Source organism: Boleophthalmus pectinirostris, unplaced genomic scaffold (assembly GCF_026225935.1).
Source record: "Boleophthalmus pectinirostris isolate CB_2022bp ecotype Guang Dong unplaced genomic scaffold, ASM2622593v1 HiC_scaffold_6, whole genome shotgun sequence".
Classification (NCBI taxonomy): domain Eukaryota; kingdom Metazoa; phylum Chordata; class Actinopteri; order Gobiiformes; family Gobiidae; genus Boleophthalmus; species Boleophthalmus pectinirostris.
In genome coordinates this window covers 8,073,193-8,096,741 of record NW_026571447.1, presented here as the reverse complement: position 1 = coordinate 8,096,741, position 23,549 = coordinate 8,073,193, and the positions used below count along the sequence as shown (strand labels likewise).

The window sequence follows — 23,549 nt, the reverse complement described above, 5'->3', positions numbered from 1 at the left end:
TAGATAGGACATTTTTTGCTTTTAAAATATCTTGACAAAATTTTGGTGTAAGAGATTACTGTCATAATCCTAAGAATTCAAGTAAAAAACATATTTCTTCATGGCGTTTGCACTGAAATGAATCATGGGATTTGTAGTTCCTGATGTTTATTAGGTGTTGCTACTATGAAACCATGCATTTAAGCAGAGGAACTTGTGATTCGATATATTGTGACAGCAGAGGATATTATTGTGAGACTTTTGTCGGGATGATATCACGATATTACGGTTATTGTTACATCCCTGGGAAACAACTAACAAAATATCAGTAATGAGGCTTTGTATCAACATGTTCTCCCAGTATCTCCGTTTGTTTCCTCCGGGCACTCTGGTTTCCAACATCAATTTAAAAACATGCACCATAGCTAAAATCCTCCAGCTAAGGCAGTCCTGTCCATGCCTAGCAAGAAAATCATGGAGATGGGCCCCTGGGTGTCCCATGTGCTGCCCACTGCATCTGAAAGGATGGGTGAAATGCAGAGGACAATTTCCCTACAGGGATTTGAAAAAAAAAAAGTACTGCAAAAACAAAACAAACAAAAAAAGTGTGGCAGACAGCAATATATATTTATAACCAATCTATCGTCCATCCCAAGTGACACTCGCTTATCTCCACTATTACTTTGACTGGAATGCTTCACAGTATTGCTATAAACCTTCTACAAAAAGGAAAAAGTCTGCCAAAACTTTTAAGCCTTGTGAGAACTCAGTGCATAGCTAGCAATGGATTTTTTCAATTGTTTGCATGGGTAAAAGTAATTATTCAATCTTTATTTAATCTTCCTATCGTTAGATTCATCATAACATCTGCAGGCACACAAAATTGAATTGGCTGGTTATAATATAGGTGTTATTGTTTTTCTCCTGCCACTCTTCCGCAATCTGTTCTCCCTTTTAAACTCGTCTGAACATTCGTCCCAATCTCCCACCGAAAATAACACTTCTATTTGCTCCAAAATGTTAAACTTGCCACATAAACAGTCTTTTTAGACAAAGCACTACTGTTATAACCTTGGCAGATATCATAGCATCTGCATTTTAAACACAGCAGGACTTGGCCAATAACAAAGGTATTCTGCATCTCCTGGTATTTGCTATGAATATAGTTGTCTCTTTGTGCATATTTTAAACCCATAAAACTATCTTTTACACAACCCTTTTTACATATAGCCTTTTTACAATGCATTATTTTCCCCGTCGTTTTTATATTGCCGCAATTTTATCTGTCCCATGCTCCATTACTGCTTGCTTTATTCCTGTTCTTTCCGGGTCCCGGGGGAGTCTTATGCGATATGTAATTTTCCGCTATCAGCTACCGTCTTTGTGGGCCCATAAATATGCATAGAAGTGTTTGGCTGCTGTTTTATGACTGTGGCGTTGTGTGTTTTCTCTGTTTGGAGCCTGACCTTGTAGACGTTGTGTTTCTCGCTCAGAGTGTCGAAGACGATGTAGATCTCGTTGAGCATGTCCACCACCTGCATGGGCGTGATGTGGATGCAGATCTCATTGAACTTCACCACGTCGCTAAACAGGATGGTCACGTCTGGGAACACCTGGGGGGAGGACCAAAGAGGAGGAGAGGGGGTTCAGAGTCAAAGTGGAATGATGGTCACTTTACAGCGGTGAGTTCCAACCGGGGGCGGGATAGACCGACTGATAAGATAGATAGAGCTGGGTGAAGGTCAGGGCATCAGTCAGGGGTGCTTCTCTCTCCGAACTTTGCACAACAAGATGAATTTTTGTGATGTGTGTTCACAAGCTCAAAAGAATCCATCTTGGCAGACTCCCGCTGGTACGATTGGGACCAGCCATTGTCGGGGCAAAGACTTGTCCAATCAAAGAGAAGCATTGTTCAAAAGTGAAGCGCCCAACTGAACCAAAAAAAACACTATTCAACACCGCCCTTCGTACTCCACATTATTATTTTTTTTAAATGTGCAGAGGGAAGAGCATTGTGGATTTTGAGTATTTCATGCCAAGGCTGTGCAATTTATCAAATTTTAATCACGATTTCAGTTTGTGTGTAAACGATCACCAAACTCATATAATCAAGTTGAAATGATAAAGCTTAACAACGTATATTTTGGGATATTTTTTATATAAATAAGTATATTTATTTTATTTTTAAATATAGAGACTGTAGAACAGCTGGATCTATAGTTTATTTGGATACATTTATGTTTTTGTATGCCTTATTTCATGTTCAAAGTACATTTTATTCATTTTATGTTTTATACATCACAAAACTGCTCTAGGTACATAAATGCAATAAATGCATCGTGTAACTAACAATAATCGTTTGAATAATCATGATTTCAATAATATAATAATATATTAATAGCATAATAAAATAATAGAATAATCGTGATAATGATTTTTTCCATAATTGAGTAGACGTATTTCATGCTATAACCTGGCATCACCTAGCCTGATTCATCAGCCAGTTTCACTTTGTGGAAATCGTCTGACCTCTCAGCATTAGGATTCATTCACTCGACAGTAGGCGGGTACTTTTTTTTACTTAACTAATCGCTGCTATTTGGTCGTGACATATGTAATGCCCCACTAAGAGGGCTAACTAATATATTAAGTTTTTCCCAAATCCCGTAGGAAGAAGGGCAATAACATCTTCCCCTTGATAAAATTCACCAAGCATTCTCTTTGTTCCGGCTTTAAATCCTTGATCTCAGGAAATGGCTGGTGCCCAAACTCACACTTCTGGGGTTCTTGTTGTGATTCCTGACCTAGTCGCGGGAGAGAAATGAAATTGAGCAGAGGCACTAGGTGGCGCCAGCCTGGCTAGGCACCGTCTCTCTTATGACTTTTGTCATGGTTGATGTATTGTTGTGCACTGTCCCTGTACAAATTAAAGCATCAACAACATCAGCAACAGCAACATCCTAACAGCATTAAAAAAAAACAAAAAAAACTGACCAATCAGCTTCAAGTATTCATTTGAAGGGCATGATCATTTTCAGCGAGACTCAACGTCATCAAAATGTGCAGAACTGAATTCAGAGTTGTACACATATCAGTCTGACCTGCCTCCCCCCTCTGTGCTGATGGAGGAAGCCTCACTGAAGCACCTAGCAGTTTTTCAGCAGTAAAAACATGAACGGATGTCACTACTATATCATGGTTGTTATGAACAGGAACTCAATTATTAGCTTCTTCTTCTTAAGCCTTTTTAGATCAATATTGCAATTTACAATGAACAACATGTAAAATGGTCTGTTCAGAGTCCACCTCCATACCCACAGAATGCACAGAGGAACTGTACCTGACATGTCTCCAGCGCTGTGATGCCCTTCCGCAGGCGGTCGGCCACAGCTTTGGGGATCATGGCGTAGAGCAGAGAGTCTCCCCTCTTCTTCTCCTCGTCCAGTTTCTTGATGATCTCTTGTAGCTGGGCGTACTTTTGCTGCTCCTAAATCAGGCAGAGAGGGAAACAAAATTAACGTGGTTTTGTATTTTTGTCACTTTGACTTGAGTTGAATCTTGAATACATTTAGTGTATAGTAGTGAAATAAGATAAGCTGTGTAACTTTTCGGGCGTAGTGTCCACCATGTGTTTGTCTATATGGAGCTGTTATTGCTTTGTCTGGAATGTCCCGACATGACATTAAACATGTCCATCTTGCATTAACTCATTAACATAAGTTTTTTATTGACCTAAAAACGTCCATTCTTACTGTGAGTGGGCTCACCTTTCCACAGATCTGACATGTAGCTTAGCCCTGTGGTGTCACCTGTTGTCTCCATAGAGATCATAGTGTAATGTCATACTGTGGAACATTCCAGTCAACATGTGCATAGAGAAGCAGATGAGCGATCCACCTCCACATGAGAGATTAACATTATTCTGTCAAATGTATTATTTTATTTCAGATTTTTTAAAATGTAATATTATTATTATAATAACAACTGTACAACAAGTTACCTTATGTCCTGTCAATCATGATTTCATCTTTGCACTGTTTCTCCTTACAACCTCTTATATATAGCTGAAATAGATTTGTACTACTATATTTCTATATTTTTTCTGACTTGTACATGCACTACTGGTCAAAAGTTTTAGAACATTCATTTAAACATTACATTTTCCAGTTATTTATTGCAATTCAAGTCGTGCAAGTCCAATGAAGACCTTAAAATGGTACAAAGGTAAGAACTGAACAGCCAGAGGTTAAAAAAAAAGATTAAAGATACAAAACACAAGTCCAAGCTCTGCCAAAACTACCTAACAAGATGTTAAACTTGAAAACATGGAGTGTCCAGCTCAGTCTCCAGACTTAAACCCCTTGGAGCTGGTTTGGGATGAACGGAAAAGAAGAGTGAAGCAACCTACAAGTGCCACACATTTATGGGTACTTCTGCAATAGACTTGGGAAGAACTTTCTGAAGAATATTTGATTTCTACTGTAAAAAGAACGAGCCATGAGTGTGTGTGTTATATCTGCCAAAGGTGGCTACATTCATGAGTCAAAAGTTTAGAATACGATTTGGGAAAAGCAGGAAAAGCAGTGTTGTATTCTAAAACTTTTGACTGGTAGTGTATACATTTATAATTATGCCTCATTTGTCACCAGTCTCTTGCTATGTGTGCTACTTACTTGCTCTTTGTTATATATATATATATATATATATATATATATATATATATATATATATATATATATATATATATATATATATATATATATATATATATATATATATATATATATAGTGTGAGCTACTGTGTCCAACTAATTTCCCTCGGGGATCAACAAAGCTTGTCTAAGTCTAATAACACAAATACTAATACTTATATTTAGCTTTGCTTTTTTTTTTTTTTTTTTCTTCATCTTGAGTTCTATCATTCTTTTACAATGCTACTTTTGCTTGTGTACACTTTTTGGCACTTTTTCTTCCCCTCTGCTCCTGAGAGAAATAGGATACAGACATTTACGGGCACACTGAGGTTAAGGCTGAACAGTGGCTGAATGGCGGCTCTAATCCTCCTAATCTCTGCTACTCTGCTGAAAAACCTACTTTTACCTTGGCCTCGCCTGGATGCACTATTTTATATAGAGCTTACTCTGCTGCTCTGTGTATGCCCCAGACACTCCACTTGTACTTGTTATTTAAAAGCGATGTACCAGATATTTACTGTCTTAAAAATGTGAAAAGCCAAACTTGTTCATTTGAAAACAGTTTACAGGTCTCCAAAGTTATTCCTCACTTAACTTATGCGTTCTGAGCGTTCTAATAATGCACTGTGATGAGTTTATGAGTGCGTTTTACAACTTCCAGATCAGACAAGGAACAACTAGCAAGCTAATAGTGCACTTCCTCATTATCAGACAATAAAACTGTTCATAATTAGATACAGACAATACACAGCAGACTTATTTTTGACCTCAAGAGCTGCTTATACAAAACATCTGTACTGGCACGAGATGAGTTTTGCTCAAATACCTGATTATAAAAACCTGAAAACAAAAAAAAATAATAAAAAAATGCATACAGGTCCTTCAGTACAGAATGATGTATGACAGGATGCATCAGTTTTAGCGTAGCATACTTTTATTACCTTGCTACAATATATTTTTCTCAACTCCTAACATAATAGTTATTCACAAAATGTGCAGTGTTGAAGGGACTGTCCAGAATTTTGGACATAGGACCTCATTTCCTAGTGAACCAGAGTGTTGGAAATGTGTAGAGACACTTTTTTTAAAAATATTCCATCCAGTCCTTGTATTTGCAGAGGTCGCTGGTGCTAGGCTAGTGCATGTCAATGGCCATAGTTAGCCTGTCACTAAAAACAGTCTTACCCACTCCACAAATCACCCGAAGCAAATCTATTATTACACCAGACTGTCGATTTAAATGTCTGTGTTGATAGAATAATGTTTGAAATAAAACTAACCTTGCATCGCATGAATCGTCGCATGTTGAGGGACTATTTTCTCAGCAGTAGCGGAATTTTACTTTGCTGGTAAGATAGGTGCTAGGTGATATCAGCCTGCCACTGCCAAGCTTTCTATCAGGAAGTATGAGTTGTTGCTGCTGCTGCTCATACGTAAATCTTTCAAATGCAAGGTTGGTTTTACTTCTCCACACGTCTCCAACACTCTGGCTAATAGGCCTTATGTCCAAAATTACGGACTGTTCCTTTAAAATGTTTGGATATCCTACCCTCTGTATATGCATGGGGGACAAGTCAAAGCAACTTAGTCCTGATTTGTAAGGATAGAAAAGACGCCACATTTTTAGAAAAGGGTCAGTCCCCTAGGATATTTAATAAGTTATTTGAGAAGTGTGTGTTCTGAATTTTATCACACAAATTGCCTTCACTCTGCTGTATTTCTTGCTAACAACCAGCAGTGCTATAAGTATGGTATATAACTTCCCTTTATCACACTCTCCACTCTTAAAGGGCCACTATCCTACCCGGTTGCAAGTCTAGTCATTATGTCTGTACTGTGTTTTGATTATGTGCTGATGTTGCTGGAGGGACTATGTCTCTCAGCTGGCCTGGGAACGCCTTGGGGTGCTGGAGGAAGTGTTCAGGGTGAAGGAAGTCTGGGAGTCCCTGCTTAGACTGCTGCCCTCGTGACCCGGCCCCAGATAAGCGGAAGACAATGGATGGATGGATGTTGAGGAGGTGTTTTTTGTGTGTGTGTGTACTGGTTCCATACTATGCCCCAGTTAAGGAGCATGGTCTGGGGACTGTCCTCTTTTTTTCTTTCTCCTCCCTCCTATCCTCATGTTATGCTGCATTGTTTTCTCCCTCTGCTACCTGTCTTCCTGTTTGGTCCATGTCCTGTACTCCCATGTAAATGTGCATATTCCCATGTAAATGTGTTCGTAAATGTATGGATGGGGTGACGGGTCCAATTTCGATTCCTTTGTATGTCTTGAACATGTGAAGAAATTGCTAAATAAAGGTATACTCATACTCTCGTATACTCATATTACGCTATTTTCTCTTCTATGTTATAATGTTTCCTCGTTGAAAACATATGAGTAGTTGTGTTTTGTTTCATTCACACTTGTTTAACAAACAAACCCTGCATATTTAGCCTGAGTTCTTCTCTCAAACTTAAAACACATTGTTCCACCTTGTGATGTCATGCAGGAAGTGCTCCACTGGGGCGGCAGTAGCTCAGTTGGTAGAGTGTTGTGTCCACTATCTCGACATAAACATCAATTTTTGAGCGGTCAAATCCACTGACCCACAGGTTGGCGGCTCGATTCCAGTTCCCACAGATGAATGTTGTCTTTGTGTCCTTGGGCAAGACACTTAACCCACCTCACCCTCCAGTGTCTGTGTACGCTGGTGTTTGAATGTATGTGTGAATGGGTGAGTGGTTCCTTGTTGTAAAGAGCTTTGAGTGCCTTGAAGGTGGAAAAGTGCTGCATAAAAATGTGACCATTTACCATTTACCAATATGTTTTTAAACTCCAGACACCTTGACTAGAATCATTTGGATAATTTTAGCCCTAGAATGGCCTATCTCTACTGAACAAACATTGCTTCATGACATCACAAGGTGCAACAGAGCGTTTTGAGTTTTGGAGATGTAGACAGAATAATAACAAAAGATTACTTAAACATGCGTGAATGAAACAAAACACATATACTTTTGCTCCTGTATGTCTTTATCATGTTTCCTATCCATTAGTACAATTTTCTGTTTTTTCCCACAATACATTAGTGCTCGGAACAGCCTATATAATGCACTGTAATTGAACCAGAGCCCTCGGTGTCAGTGTTTACCTGATCGAGAGCCAGCTGCAGCTCGGCCGACTGCTGTGTTCCAGCCAGAATGAGCTCTCTGCTGGAGTCGTGCAGGTTCAGATCGTTCACGTAAACGCCCATCTTTATCATGTCCTCCACCGTCTCAATACTGAAACACAAACACAGCACAAAAAATCTATTAGTTTCCTGAAGAAGGAAGTTTTAAAGACAGGTGGCGCTCTGGGGCAGTTAGGCATTAGATTGTTTTATGTGAACGTTGGTTAATCATGCATCTTTTATTGATCAATGACTGTTTCACTGTTTGGTTTTCTACCTTTCTTTTGGTTAAATCCACAATTTTGTAACTGTCTCAACACTAAAATACAAACACAGCATGGATTTTTTCTTTGCAGAGAAGGAAGTTATGAAGACAGGGGGCGCTCTGGGGCAGTTGTGTATTAATTTGTTTCCTGTGAACGTTGGTTAATCATGCGTTTTTTATTGACCAATGACTGTTTCACTGTTTGGTTTTCTACCTTTCAGCACACAAAATCTACAATTTCGTGAAGCCCTGTGACTGTGTTGTGATTTTGGTCTTTGTAAAAACACAATGAATGGGAATTTAATTGAAACTACTGCATTTATACAGCACCTTAACTGACTCCATGAGCATTTGATATCATTTTATAGGAATGAAATTTGCATCTTTGGTATAATGGCAGATTTACACTGTAATTACAGATGTTCAGTAATTTGCATTGTCCCTAACAAACAAATAAATACATATTGGGCTGACCATTCTAAAGTTGCTTAGTACCGTATTTTTCGGACTATAAGTCGCACTTTTTTTCATGGTTTGGGTGTTTCCTGCAACTTATACTCCGGCGTGAATTGTATATTAAAATTTTCACACTGAAGCCACGAGAGGCTCTAGTCTTGTGTGTCAGTATCTGCTGCTCCTATTACTCCTGTACCACTGTCACTTTCCTCTACTGCGCATGTCTCCTGCAGATAGAGTACTCTTACTTCTGTACCACTGGAAATTTAAACAAACTTATTAAGACAACTGAGAAGACTCAACACAAATGCCCCCAAAAAGAAAATCATATTTGCAGATTACAAGCTGCAAGTAGTGAAATATGCAGCCGAAAACGGTAATTAAGCAGTAGAAAGAAAGTTTGGAGGACCTGGACTTCAGTGACAAGCTAAACCATCCTGTCAGGATTCAGAAAGGCCGGAATAATTCTGAAACTGATGATGAGTCTTACGACAGCTGGTCTCTGATTTTATAAAATAAATTTCCCCAAAAAAGGTCAACCTATAGGCTGGTGCAACTTATATATGTTTTTTTCTTCTTCATTACGCATTTTTTGGCTGGTACGACTTATACTTCGGAGGGACTTATAGTCAGAAAAATAGGGTAGTTGCTTTGTACACAGAGACACACATATCCAATAGTGTTGAGTCTGTGTGCTGGGTCCAAAGAGTCAAATGTGAGAGAAAGAAAGTAGATCTTATCCTTTCTCAGAAGAAAAGCTCTGACCCAAAACACATGTGGTGATATTGAAAGTAACATTTGGGAGCACTAAAAAACTTTTGTGAGGAAGAATCTAACCTATCACACCACTGAAACTGAAAGGACACATTTCTCATGTCTGTGGGATTTTGACTGAGACTGTATAGAGCAAATAATAAGTCTACTAACCGTATTTAAGATAATTATATTAAAGGGTTTAGTAGGAATATCTTTTTGTACACTACGGGTCAAAAGTTTCCTGTTTCCTGTTGACCAAAACGTATTCTAAACTTTTGATTGATGAAAGTGTCCACCTTTGGCAGATATAACAGCTGAACACACTCGTGGCTCATTCTTTTTTACAACAGAAATCAAATATTCTTCAGAGAGTTCTTTCCGAGTCTGTTCCCAAAAATGTGTGGCACTTGTAGGTTGCTTCACTCTTCTGTCCAGTTCATCCCAAACCAGCTCGATGGGGTTTAAGTCTGGAGACAGGACATGGACAGTCCATGTTTTGAAGCTTTACCATCATGTTCTTTTTTCCTGAGGTAGTTTTGGCAGAGCTTGGACTTGTGTTTTGTTCTTTTATCTTTTTTTTAACGTCTGTCTGTTCAGTACTTACCTTGGTACCATTTCAAGCTCTTCATTGGACTTGCACGACTTGAATTGCAACAAATAACTGGGAAAATTAGGGTGTTCTAAAACTTTTGACCGGTAGTGTATTTTTTATAATTCATAAGTTTAACCTTTTACTTCCAGGGTGGACATGGGCACACATGACATACATAGAGCTAATTCTGTAATCATAACCTATTAACCATAATGTTACTGGTCTGAATTCCTTGATTAGACTAACAAAAATAAACCACAACACCTTTATTTTGTTCACTGAAAGCTTAAAATGTGACTGTGTTTCTCTGGTGTCCTTACATTGGTGTCCCCAGGAAGATGAGGGAGTCCCACTGGGGGACATACTTCATTTGTCCCTTCAGGTGCAGAGGCTTCTTCGGAGGCTCCCTCATGTCCTCGAAGATGGTCTCGCTGCATTTGCCTAATCACACAAATAAAGAAGTCAATGAAATAACTTTGTCATACCCCAATTTGAATCATCTACTCAGTTTGCTAAATTGTCACGATTTTACTGGCCAGACATGCTTTAAAATGTCCTTTGTACCCTTTGTTACTCATACTTAAATGTAAATAGAGTTTGCAAAGAATGTCATATTACATTACATTCATATTACACTGAAATCACTTGGTCTTGATACTTTTCTGCACCTACCCCCTATCCCCGCCCACTGCAAAGGTTCAACAATAAAAAACGTGAATAAAAATCTGCTGCTTGCTGTGAAATGCCTTTACCAGCTCTGACTTCTACAGGAAAACAAATGCATTAGATCAATATGCTACTTTACAGAGAAGAATATGTAAAACAACGATCCATGTGTGTTATAGTTTCAAAGTAAAACCTCCCAAAAAGCACAACATTTCTTCTTTAAATACTGACCGGTGACTGTCTGGAAGGCCAGCAGCTCGATGTCCTCTCCTCCAGAGTTAGCCGAGCTGTTGTACTGGGTCAGGGCGCTGCTGTACTCCTGATCTGTGCCCTTCATCTCCTCCACCGCCTTAGACTCTGCTGAGAATACTGTCTGAGAATGTGTCTGCAGGTCATTTATGCCATTGTGGGTAAGGTATTTCAAACATTTGTCAGAAGATGGTGAAGTTGCAGTGTGAATGAGATTGTTTCTGAATGTATTTTTAATCAATGAATAACAATAAGTTTGAATTCTATCAACACTACTTTTTTGGTTTTGTTTCGCCACTCACCCATCTAGCTTCTTCAGTTCTGGCACAGCTCTGGTAAAGGAGAGGCTAACTAATCTTTTTGCTGTTTGGATCTAACCCTAGAACTTACATCCATAAATATATGTATGTGGGACATTGTAACTCCAAAGGCAGTTTTTTCATGTAGGAACATAAAGGAACATAAAGATGATCCCCTAAAGTAGCACCTATATGTACCAAACTTTGCAGTCCTGTACTAATCAAGATTTTGATCGATAGCACTGAAGGATTTGTTTATATCAGATTATAAGAATAATTTGAGTGAGTTTTTACAAAAACAATTGCAATATTGAAAATGCATTCCAAATTTCAGTAAAATCTAGTTGACTCAAATCCTAAAAAACGTATCCAAAATATCTCGGGGTCTTGTTCACGAGTGAGAGGAGGAGGGAGCGTGAAATTGACAGGCGGATCGGTGCAGGGTCGGCAGTGATGCAGTCGCTGTATTGAACCGTTGTGGTGAAGAGGGAGCTGAGCCAAAAGGCAAAGCTCTTGATTTACTGATCAATCTACATTCCTCCCCTCACCTATGGTCATGAGCTTTGGGTAATGACCAAAAGAACAAGATCTCAAAGCTGGGGCTCCCTTACAGATAGGGTGAGGGGCTCAGTCACCTCCTGGGTGCCTCATTCAGGAGGTGTTCTGGGCATGTGCCACCAGAAGGAGGCCCGGGGAAGACCCAGGACAAGCTGGAGGAACTGTGTCTCTCTGCTGGCCTGGGAACGCCTTGGGGTCCCCCCGGAGGAGCTGGACATGTCTGGGGTGGAGGAAGTCAGGGAGTCCCTGCTTAGACTAAGTGAAAGAAAATGGATGGATGAAGCTATCCAAAATGCACCCTGTAATTTATTTTGTATCTAATATGTCAACAAAATGGAGCAAGATAAATATGGTCACTTTTTGACAGACATACGCATATGTCTTATTTTTTATGAATTGAGGGATTACACAGACAGCCAGACACCAATTATTTATATAAAACATTTAGCCAATCATGTTAAAAACAAAATTACCAGAACTACTATCTTCAGCTCATGCACCTCTCCATTTGATCCAATACATAAACCGTCGAATCTAAAAGTACAGTGGTAGATGTTGTGTGACCAGTACCTCTCTCCTCCTCCCTCTTGGCTTTCTCGTTCTCTTCCTTCTCCTCTGGCTCCTCTTTACTCAGTTTGGGGATGTTTACCTTCTGTTTGCTTTCCACCACGGCTTTGGACAGCAGCTCAAATACATTGTTTAGATGAGTGTAGATCTACAGGCATAAAAGAAAACATTTTACAAGATCTATTATGTTTGACAAGAATACAGCTCAGTAACAGATGGTAATAGGATGGAAATTGCATGGTAACAAAATGTGTGATCATGGCTATTAGATAATTACTCAAGGGGACAGGACATAACTTTAATTTATGGTAATGTGAAAACCCTAACCCGGTATTAAGATGAAAACCAGGGAAAACCGGTTAGAATTTCTTAATTATATAAAGACAAGACAAGACTGCAAGTACAAATTGCAATTTCCGTACTATTACTTTCATCCTCTCACATGCAACCATTCTTCATATGAAACATGTAAATAATAATAAAAGGAAAAATATCAACACTATCGCATTTAAGTTTATTTTATAATAATTAAGATTCTTACAGTCAGAGCTGTATATTTGTGTCATGTTTTTGCTGCCTTGCTCAGATGTGACATGGTGAAATGTCTGTTCAGCTGATTTAAATAGATTTTGAAGCTGTCCTCCTACTTGGAGCAGTAGGACGTTACACCTGGGATACATTTCTTCAGAACTGTTTCTCAGGTGTACAAAGTTGGTATGCCCCCCCATCCTGATTTACACTTTGGGGCTCCAAGTAGGAAGACATCGTCAAAATCTGTTTAAATCAGCTGAACATGTCAAAGTACTGTGAAAGATTCCAGGCAAAACTATAACTCTCCTTGGAGACAAGCAGGTGACAGACCCTCCAACAGAAAGTTATGTACTACACCTATAGCCCCTTAATGCCTAGTGTCACAAATATGCGACAAACCGTTTCGCATCAAGATATAAGATGAGATAGCAGCTGCATTCCCCCAGTGCCGATTAATGCATATGCAGGAACCTTTGGCAAGTATTTGTTTCTAGTTGTAGCAAATTTGCAGCATACCCACATTTTGATTTATTTTTTTGCTATAGTGAAATGATTCATCTCAACTTAATTTACCATCTACTTGAAGGCAAAAACACACACAAAACATATTATATATATATATATATATATATATATATATATATATATATATATATATATATATATATATATATATATATATATATATATATATATACATTTATAAAAATTCAGGCATTAAGGGGTAACAACAGCTTTAGAATCCCTATCGCTGACTTTCAGATGACATCACAGCATTTTATAGGACAATATTTATTAATGCAGATTGGACCAGCAAAAATTAAAATGGTTAAAATGCAAAATTATATACATACACTGAGTAATATACAGTGAGTTCCCGAGTTTAGTCAGTAATTGAAAATACTGGGTTCAACAAGTACAATGTGATCAGCTGGTAAATCTGGCCCTTTCCCCGCATTTGGCAGCATGGCATCACATTTTAGATCAGACCTGGGCATTGTACAGCTCCTGGGAAACATATGGCCCTTTGAATGACTCTGACCAGCAGTTTAAAATAATTTGAAATGACAAAATAAACATATTTTATCATTTTACCTCATGCATAGACTAAAGCTGCACTGCTTTTATTTTAGAGGTGTTTGTTTTAAATGACATTTTTTGTAAGGCAGTCTCACTTTTTCATTGCTTAGTCATAACAGAAACTCTTACCAGCCCGTCAAAACAATGCTATTTACTACTTTTATAAAGAAATACTATTAATACTATGGAGAAATGAGTTAAGTGTTCTGGCCTGGCCCTCCACAATATTTTCTGTTTCTCATGTGGCCCCATGGAAAAAAATAATTGCCCACCCCTGTTCTACAATCTGAAAATTACCAGAATAGTTGATTCCTACAGCTGGTTCTCCTCACTGACTTGTAGAGAACTTACATTGTCCCAGCTGAACTCGAGCATAGGTCGGACCAGGGTGAACTCCTCGTTGACCTTCTTGCCCTGGAGGTCGGAGAAGACCTCCTTGAGGCCGTCCCCGATGCGGTACATGGTCATGTCCCTCCTGAAGATCACGCTGAAGGGGAACATGTCAAAGAAGATGCCTCTCTTCATGGGCAGCTTCTCGTAGCTCGGAGCCGTCTTCTGCTGAGGCATCCGGTGTTTGAAGGCGGCGTTGTCGAAGTTCATCTTATAAACCTGGATGTAGGAATAATGCAGTTGGTGGTGAGGTACTGTTTTATCCACAGCTGCCCTGGGGTAGACTGATAGAAGCGAGGCTGGCAATGTGCGCCATCTGCCCCTCCAAAAATAGATCCAGCTATATACTAAACTTAACAGAATACTAGCCAAATTTCCTAACAAATACTAGTAATCTAAGTTAAGGACATACCACATAGGTCATCTTCTCTGTCTCCTCTTTGGACAGGATCTCTACTTCTATGTCTGTGTTGTAGAACTGTCGGCCCACTTGAGACAGCTGACCTACGGGAGATATTCGGGTAAGCATTTACAAAGACAAAACTGCTGAATAGTCTAAATTAAAATAGACAGTTTCTTGAATCTAATGTTGAAAATAGTTGTGGCAGGTAAGAACTCTCTGGCTTTAGGTTAGATGATGTTATTCTAATCTTTAAACTCAAAGAGACAACTTTTTCTTGCCTGGGGACTATATAAAAGATTCATTTTTAGGAGTTTTACAGACAGAAAAGATACTCATACTTTTTAGGAGTTGGAAATCCCAAACATCTGTGTGCGATAATTACTGTTTTGCATATTTAGTTTAATCATTTCATTTAATGGCTGATTTCTTTCCCAGTATTTGAACAAAATTTCTATTGCCAAACTATAGCTATAATATAAAAGTAGCTCTTGAGGTCTAAATGAATTAAGAATTAAGCAGTGTATTATTGCTTTTATCTACAATGCATTTGATTATGTTAAACTTTACTGTCGGCATGTGGATATCTGTTTTGTTTTCCATATTTGTTTTGGACTCATTCTCCACTGCTCCTGGGGCTGTCAGGAGCAGTTGGCTTCTTCAGCGCTGAAGTGTCCTCTTTAGATTTTAAGCCAATACATCATCAGGAGTCGCCTGATTCACCACGCAGCATTAGAATTCGTTTGCTTGACAATAGGCAGGTACTTTTTAAATTTAACCAATCACTGCTATTTGGTCATAACGTATGTAATGTGTTTCTCTAACAGGGCTAACTGGTATATTAAGCTTTTCCCAAAGCCTGCACGAAGACAAACATTCTCCTTGTTGCGACTTTAATTCCTCAATCTCGGGAATCGTTGCCAACACAGAATGTATGGCTCTTCGCTGATTCGCTGGTGCCCGAACTCGCACTTCCAGGGTTCTTGCAAACTGTCTAGTGTATTCCGATTCCTGACCTAGTCGCTTGAGAGAAATGAAACTGAGCAGAGGCACTAGGTGGCGCCAGCCTGGCTACATCAGGAGCACCAAGCTGGAGAATTATCCTATTTGTAAACTTAAGGTGAGGATTTTTTCCAAGTTAAAAGATATAATAATTTGTTTTGAGTTGTAAATCAAAAATTTTAGCTTTCTATCATGTTATAATGTTGTTCCCTAATCAAAAACATGCCTGAAAACTTAAAAAAATTAATCATTTATGTATGTTTGAGTGATCTTGTGGTTTCTTCCGAGCACTATTCAAACCCTCCTTATGGTTAAGAGTACAAGCCCACGCCCCCGGTACAAAGCTCAGCCCATAAGCCTATGTAACCAGGAAGCTCTCTGAAACTAATTCAACTTTCCAATACAGAGGTTTTGGGCGAGCAATACTCTGTGTAAGTATAAGTGGAGGAAACCCAACCATACACAGGGAGAACATGCAAATACAGTGCAGTATCTAGACCCGGGACTTTCCCACTGTGAGGCAGGAGCTAACCACCAGATGCGGGTACCTTTGACGAACTGTGTGAAGCCTTTTCTGGTGCTCCTGTAATGCAGGGTGAGGCTGGTCTCGCACTCCTCCTCCACACAGAAGCTGGGCGGCTGCACTTTGGGGAAGGAGAAGCGGAAATACTCGTGCAGATTATCCAGCTCATTGATGAAGTCTCGCACATTTCTCCCCAACACCTGGAAATTACAGCAGTGACTAAGTATGAGATAATCAGGATACAAGAATATACAGCCGGCTTCATCTTTCCTCATCTTTATTTCTATTCTACTCTCCAGACTCTGATGCACATAGACTACATAAAGAAGTAAAGAAGTAGACAACAGCCCTATTTGCATGGGAGTAGTTTGACCTGTGGACCTTTGGTGATTTGTAATAATTCCGGAGGATGCCTAAAATCTTAATCCCATGCGAATGCGACATGTCTGTAATTTGTAAAGTAAAAATTCCGCTGCAAATTACCTACTATATTTTGCCAAACACAGACGTCAGGTGACAATAATAGTCCGATTAGTCTGCATCTCAGTGATTGTTGTTGTAACTATGTGCCTTTTCTATCTCTTTCTTTTCTTTCCGTGTTCTTTTAACTTTCAATCTCTGTGTCAATGTCAGTAAAATGGAGTAATTCATGGATTTCTCTTATCCTGTGTGAATGTGCTGTAATTAACACAAAAGCAGGGCGGTAATTAGCCGATCCCCAGACGTCCCCAGGTTGTACTTATCTCGTGTGAATAGGCTCTTAGTGAGTGTGACATCACCCACTGAGTTCAGTTTGAAAATCAGTTACGGAGAGAGGTTTCTTTTTCAGTATCAGAGCTGATGGAGCCGGAAGAGCGCCCATGCTCACTTCCGACGTGGGACACAGTGGCTATGTCCATTTATATATACAGTCTGTGCTGCTACATCTGTAGGAGTCATTGGCTCCTCAATTAGTTAGAAAGAATTTACAACCAAAAAAACATCAAACCACCTCAGTCGTCTTACTAACATAGGCTGTTATTTTTTTATACATTCTAGAAAACCTTGAAAATAACATCGGCAATTATGTTATGAGACCATATTGCATTATTACTCTGTAAAATTAAATGTGTTGTGACCACTGTTGGGCAAGTTACTTCAAAACTGTAATGCATTATTTATGACTCATTACTATAATTTTAAAGTAATTTGTTACATTACAATATTACTGCATTTAAAATGTAAGACATTGCACGACTATTGCAGCACTTTTAAGTTACTCTCACCAAAATAACTGTCGCTGATAATCAAATAATCAGCGAGCGAAGATGCCGAACTATTGCGCCGTATCTGGACTGAACCAAGGACTGAACCAAGGACTGAACCAGGACTGAACCAGGACTGAACCAGGACTGAACCAGGACTGAACCAGGACTGAACCAGGACTGAACCAGGACTGAACCAGGAGGACTGAACCAGGACTAAACCAGGTCTAAACTAGGACTAAACTAGAACTGAACCAGGACGAAATCATGTCTAAACCAGGACTAAACCAGGACTGAACTGAGAACTGAACGAGGAGGACTGAGTCAGGACTAAATTAGGTCTAAACCAGAGCTGAACCAGGACTAAACACTGCTTGTAACATTTATAAAAAGTGATGAACACAGTATGACTAGTACATAAAGGTGACCCAGAAATATACACTCTTATCGAAATACACGCAGTCTACTCTTTCTCCTTCCCTAAAGGTCATATATTAGCTAAAATTGAACTTTAAGTGTTGTTAGAATGTTGTTCCCTCCTCAAAAACATACCTGAATTGATTCACACAATTGAGTAACCCTTTATTATTAGTTTGTCTACATCTCCAAAGCTCAAAATGCTCTGGTCCAATTTTTGATGTCATGTAGTGTCATGTAGAGTTTTCAAATTAACAGCTGCCTTTTACCAAATGATTCTAGTGAAGGTGTATGGAGTTTGGAAACACAGTGGAACAATTCCTGTATTAACACATGACATCACAAGGTAGAACAGAAAAGTCTGAGAAAAGAACTTAAAGTAGCCGAAACATGCAGGGTTTGTGCGTTAAACATGTGTGAATGAAACAAAACAACTCCAGGTCTGTTTGTGATGAGGGAACAACATTATAACATATTAATCTCATCATTTCAACAACCCTCCACACTATTGCAACTACATCATTCTCTTCATCTGCATTGAACTTGTTTTTAACCCCCGCGGTTTCATGAGTGCGTTCACCTTGAGGATGCGTTCATATCCGTAGTTGCCGATCCTCTTGACCATGTAGACTCCGAAAGCGTACATCAGCTCATCGTGCGTCTTCCCCAGCACCTCCCCTGCTGCCTTCGCCAATCGCAGGATCAGGTTATCACTGATTCAAATCACATAAAACTTATCAAAATCTTGGGTATAAATAAGAAACATGCGCATCATGTCTTTGCAATATATAGTGAATATTTGTAGTTTCAGAAATGAGCTAAAATTATGCTTGAAAGAGGGTTGCCAGGAACCCTGCTAAGAAAAAAAAAGCTCTTTTCTATTCAAAAAGAAATCATCATAACCTTGCTTACTAAACCAATCTTTCAACCATTAAAGGTGTATCTTTTGCATCCACTGAAGTATTTTTGGCTTGCATGGAATGTTCCACAGTAGAAGCAATTACCAGGGCAAGTTACAGGTCAGATCTGTGGAGGCAACCCTGCTCAATTTAAGAATGCAGACAATAATAACACTCATATCATCATTGAATGCTTGCAAGAAAGATAAGTACAATGCCATACAGTAACACATTCCAGACCAACTAATAACATCTCCATGGATGAGCAGGTGACAGAACCTCATGCAAACGAAATGACATAGTGCAGCTTGATGAGATTGACAGGCGGATCGGTGCAGCGTCTGCAGTAATGCGGCCGCTGTATCGAACTGTTGTGGTGAAGAGGCAGCTAAGCTGAAAAGCAAAGCTCTCGATTTACCAGTCAATCTGAGTTCCTACGCTCACACTACCCTCATCATGGTCATGAGCTTTGGGTAATGACCGAAAGGACAAGATCGCAGATACAAGAGGTCGAAATGAGGGTGGCTGGGCGCTGCTTTAGAGATAGTAGGGTAAGGAGCTCAGTCACACGGGAGGAGCTTGGAGTAGATCCGCTGCTCCTCCACGTTGAGAGGAGCAGCTGAGGTGGCTCAGGCATTTGTTCCGGATACCTCCTGGGCGCCTCCCTGGGGAGGTGTTCCGGGCACATCCCCCCGGGAGGAGGCCAGGACACGCTGGAGGGACTGTCTCTCGGCTCCTCCAGCTTCTTGGGGGGAACCGAAGTGTCTGAGGTGAAGGAAGTCTCGGAGTCCCTGCTTAGACTGCTGCCCCCGCGACCCGAACCCGGATAAGCGGAAGAAAATGCATGGATGGATGGATATGATGATGCAATATTAATCATTATGATATTAAGTTATTAAATGTCTCTCAGTATTGGAGATTTCTATTATACAAAATCTAATTTTATGCAGAGACATACTTACTATAAATTTCTCCCTACATTGTTCCATGAGTTGCAGTAGTATTATCCTTAATGGTAATCTATATTTGAAATAGATAATGTACAGTTCCTGGTGATAAACTACAAGGAATAGGCAGTATAGCCAATACTGATATGACACTGGTCTCAGATATTGGAACCAATTTTGAAAAAAAGTTTAGTTTTAGAAAAGTTTAGTCGATATCCCAATTTTGTTTATACACTGGTGTAATAAGATGATTTACTGGCCAATGTTTGAACCAAAATGTCTGATAATATTAAACTTAGAGCTGTTTTGTAGTTAATTTAAATGATAAATAACAGTTACACACATTTCAGTCTTTTTATTTCACTATATGCTGTTCTTGTATAAAGGAAATAAATTATATCTCTGCTCTAGTATTGGTTGATATCAGATACTTTAAGGCAAATTATCACTATCAAAACAGAAAGAGCTGGATCCCTAATGACTAAATACTGTAGTTGGCAAATCAATAATTATAGTTAAAAACATCATGAGTGTGCCTGGATGTGATAAGTGCAAACCTGCTCATCATGCATCCACTTAACATGTTATGATCAATACAGCATTGATCAAACCTGAGCAGTTTCCCCCTTTCATTGATTGAGACATTCTGCAGCTTAAGTCCTTCTGACAGATATTGAAGCTATCGGCGTCTTACTTGTACATCTGGTGCCGTACAAACTTGAGGTGGGGGATCTCGGCTCGGTTCTCGATCAGCCTCCACACGTCTTCTCCGTACGACTCATTGATGTAGTCGTTCACCGCTTCCAGATACAGGCCGTACATCTTCAGAGGGGGCCCCCACGCTGATGCCCAACTTAACTATTCAGCTGACCAAGAGAGACGCATCAGTTTTATCAACGATTACATCTCATTTATTAGTCAGACTGTGTCAAAATAAAAAAACTGCACGGAGACTAAATCAAGACCAGCACGAAATCACAAATTACTCTCCTTTTGTGCAGTTTACTTTCAAAAGCAAAGCAGTACATGTTTGTAAAATTGAGAATTATGTGTTGTGGCCATGTATTTACAATATCACTCATCATAATATTAATATAATAAACAAAATTCACTGCAATAGGAATTACACTTACACCATTTAACCCCAAAAGATAAGTAAACACATGAATATACAAAACAGGAACCGATGTAGTTTTAGAAATAGATTTGAAATAGGAACAAGTTTGCTTTAAGTAAAATGTATTTTTTGATCATTAAATATAGAAAAACTGTTCCTACCTGTGTCGCGGACAACCTCATGAAACCTCAAGTCAGCTCCTCAGACACCAGCCACATCTATGGAGCAAGTACACCTCTTTGTAATGATCGAAAACTCAAATTTACAATTCTCTGCTACACTACAGAGGAATACACCACACCCATGATGCATTCAGGTATGGGTTGAGAGATATGATAAAAAAAAATAAATAAAAAATCAGTCAAATAAAAAAAATAAAAATAAACAAAATATTGCATGTTTCCATTTTTCCCCCTCATATTGATCAGTTTGATTTTTTAATTCTGTCTTATAAAAAAACAAACAAATAAATAAATAAAAAGGGTATTTTTCTAAAGATAAATGGCATTGATTAAAAGTCTTGTTTAACTTAAAAACATCAAATTTCCAAAGTTTGAACTCTGCTCTTAACACTTGCATTTACTGACAGAGGATTGACTGTAGACCTCTCCATAAAAAGCAACAAAGCATATCATTGACGATAAGAAATTACTCAATCTGATTTCAATCTTGATTCAAATTTGATTAAATCGCCAATCGCAATGCACCACACCCAAGATACATTCATGTTACAGTTGAGCAATATGACAAAAAAAAAGACATAAGACAAAAAATGCATTGCAATTTTTTTCTCGTATTGATCAGTTTTGATTGTTATTACTTTTTTTCTGTCTAAATGTTAATGTGTAAATTTTTCTTTAACTTCTCACATTTCAAAGTCTGAACTCTACTCTTTACAGATGGTTTTACTGACAGACAATGGACTGTAGATCTCTCCACGAAAAGCATCAAAGCATATTACTGACAATAAGATATTATAATCTCAACTTTGATTCAAATTCCAACCAAAATTCACACCAAACTCAATACACAAACGTCTCAAAATTCCTCAAAAAAACGACTCCATAAGTTGCCCGTACACAGCCAGAGCAGTCCCCTTACCTGCAGTCCGTGATTGTGAGTTGTGTGTAGCTCGGAGCGGTGAAGAAAGCCGCTCAGATCTGGTCGGAGGTGAGAGGAAACAGGTGCGTGAGACAGGGCTGCCCTCTGAGCCCTCCACCCTTCTCCGCCCAGCCGCTCTCCACTGTCACATCAACAGGTGACCGAGGCAAAAATAGTCCCAAAGCAGTATGTTTGTGGCAGGTAGCAAACACAAGCTCCCTCCCAGAAGACAATGTAAGAACAAATCTGTGGTGTTTTGTGTTGTATAATATTGTAATCTTGTTACTTTTGCTACTTGTTATTATAATGTATTGTGATGTGTGAGCTACTGTGCCCAAATAATTTCCCTTGTGGATCAGTAAAGTTTGTCTAAGTCTATAATGTTATGGTTTTCAAGGTAACTCAGAATATAAAGCAAAAACAGTAAATGGAAAGTAAGTGTGAAGGTTAGAATAGGATAATAAAACCTAAAAAAAAAAAAAAAAAAATCACAATATAAACAATATACTTAACAATATGCACTACTACTTTCTGCATTTTGTATTTACACAGAAGACATCAATAAATGATATAAGAAGCAAGATATATGGGATTAAGTAGACAAGGGGAAAAATTTGATTTTACTTCATGTATTTGATGTATTTGGTATGTAAAATAGAAAAAACAAACAAACAAACAAACAAACATTGAATAAGGTACCGTATTTTTCAGACTATAAGTCGCACTTTTTTTCAGGGTTTGGGTGTTTCCAGTGACTTATACTCAAGTGCGACTTATATATTAAAATTTTCACACTGACAGCTGCGAGAGGGCACTCTGGGCTTGTGTGTCAGTATCTGCTACTATCACTCTATTACTGTACCACTGTCACTTCACTATACTGTGCATGTCTCCTGCAGAAAGAGCTGCTGTACTGTCTGTATCATGTCAGTTGTCAATCATTACTTCTGTACTACTGAAAATTTAAAATATAAACTGAGAAGACTGAACACAAATTCCCCCAAATGAAAATCATATTTTGCAGATTACAAGCTGCAGCTGAAAACGGTAACTGAGCAGCACAAAGACAGTTTGAAGTGAGCAAGAAACTTGTGACAACTGGGAGGGTGCACAATGCAACTTTCCTGGAAGTCACTGGATGGATGGACAAAGCCTGGACTTCAGTGACACTGAAACCATCCTGTCAGGATTCAGAAAAGTCGGAATAATTCTAACCGGAACTGATGCTGAGTCTGACGACAGCTACACAGAAGAGGAAGTGGTGCTCCGTTTACCATCAGAGGTCACCAAGTTGCTCAGAAGTGACACCGAGGATGAAGAATTGAATGGATTTAGTGATTTGGAGTGAGATGGAGAGTTTGGTAAACTTGTTCTGTTCTGTTGTTTATGCTATAGTTTATCTGAAGAACTGTTTATATGTGACGTTAACAGTCTGCTGTTCTCTCTTTTATTGTTATTACTATAACTTAACTTTCAAGATGAAATGTCAGTTCCTGGTCTCTGGTTTTAGTCCATTTTAGTTTTAGTAATCTTACCGTCCGGTGCAAATTATATATATGGTTTTTACTTCTTCATTATGCATTTTTGGCTGGTGCGACTTATACTCTGGAACAACTTATAGTCCATAAAATATGGTATATTCAAACTTTTGACTTGTATCTATTG

At 38.9% G+C, this 23,549-nt stretch overlaps 1 protein-coding gene across 1 annotated transcript in view; it reads right to left on the bottom strand.

Annotated features, from left to right (window-relative positions):
- The window catches only part of LOC110162663 (soluble guanylate cyclase 88E-like), a 34,816-nt gene extending 14,328 nt beyond the window's left edge, over positions 1 to 20,488 (bottom strand). Inside the window, exons 1-11 of the mRNA XM_055163431.1 lie at positions 20,361 to 20,488; positions 18,401 to 18,533; positions 16,185 to 16,359; positions 14,647 to 14,738; positions 14,196 to 14,453; positions 12,237 to 12,381; positions 10,792 to 10,917; positions 10,215 to 10,335; positions 7,808 to 7,937; positions 3,320 to 3,466; positions 1,446 to 1,592 (exon numbers count right to left, since the gene is read on the bottom strand). Of these exons, the coding sequence (XP_055019406.1) occupies positions 1,446 to 1,592; positions 3,320 to 3,466; positions 7,808 to 7,937; positions 10,215 to 10,335; positions 10,792 to 10,917; positions 12,237 to 12,381; positions 14,196 to 14,453; positions 14,647 to 14,738; positions 16,185 to 16,359; positions 18,401 to 18,533; positions 20,361 to 20,488 (1,602 nt within the window). The remainder of the gene's footprint in view (positions 1 to 1,445; positions 1,593 to 3,319; positions 3,467 to 7,807; positions 7,938 to 10,214; positions 10,336 to 10,791; positions 10,918 to 12,236; positions 12,382 to 14,195; positions 14,454 to 14,646; positions 14,739 to 16,184; positions 16,360 to 18,400; positions 18,534 to 20,360) is intronic.
- Positions 20,489 to 23,549: the final 3,061 nt, after the last annotated feature.